At 45.2% G+C, this 670-nt stretch overlaps 1 protein-coding gene across 1 annotated transcript; it reads left to right on the forward strand.

Annotated features, from left to right (window-relative positions):
* N7508_011214 (uncharacterized protein) lies at positions 1-237 on the forward strand (the record flags this gene model as incomplete). The annotated part of the gene is made up of 2 exons (XM_058469274.1): positions 1-169; positions 227-237. 2 exons carry the CDS (start codon positions 1-3, stop codon positions 235-237), a joined length of 180 nt encoding a protein of 59 aa, XP_058314252.1.
* Between the last annotated feature and the right edge of the window lie 433 nt (positions 238-670).

Consider the following 670-nt stretch of genomic DNA (forward strand, 5'->3'; position numbering starts at 1 on the left):
ATGGAGATGCACCTTCATACCCCGGCCATAGCACCACTCTCAGCCGTTGCCGCTGGAAAGCGGCCGGCTATCAATTCTGAAGACGAGGAAGACTCTGATGCCGATGACATTACGGATCCAGAAGAGACCTCAGCATTACCATTACCTGATACGCAGCAGCGTGTATCAGGTAGAATGCGGAAGAGGTCGAGACTCTTGGATGGATATATAGTTTAAGTTTTAACAGGTAAAGTCTAAGAAATCTATGTTCTAGATATAATGTGTGAATTACTGATATCTAAAAGCCCTATCGAAGATAAAGCTATAACATGCAATATAAGACATACAGTATGCTTCTGTAAGGCTATACAGTAATCAAATTTTGGTTTGCAGTTACAATAGAATACAGCCTGTTTCGACATATTTTATGCAACTAAGCCCGAGTCACGTTTTTTAGGTGTTTGTCATGTTTGTTTAACCTGAGGTTCACCCGCGGGTGAACCTGATGAGGTTCGTTCCTCGGTTGGAACCTCCCTCAGGTTCGAAAACCCAGAACCTGACCCGCCCAAATGGAGGTTCAGGTTAGGTTCTTCAGGTTCACCCGCGGGTAAGTGCCAGGTCTAGCCCGCCAAGAACCCATAAACCCATAGGTTACCCGCTACACTTAATACATTCCCTTCAAGTTGGTCCC

The sequence above is a fragment of the Penicillium antarcticum genome (genome assembly GCF_028974205.1).
Source record: "Penicillium antarcticum strain IBT 31339 chromosome Unknown utg000010l_segment0_segment0, whole genome shotgun sequence".
Taxonomy (NCBI): domain Eukaryota; kingdom Fungi; phylum Ascomycota; class Eurotiomycetes; order Eurotiales; family Aspergillaceae; genus Penicillium; species Penicillium antarcticum.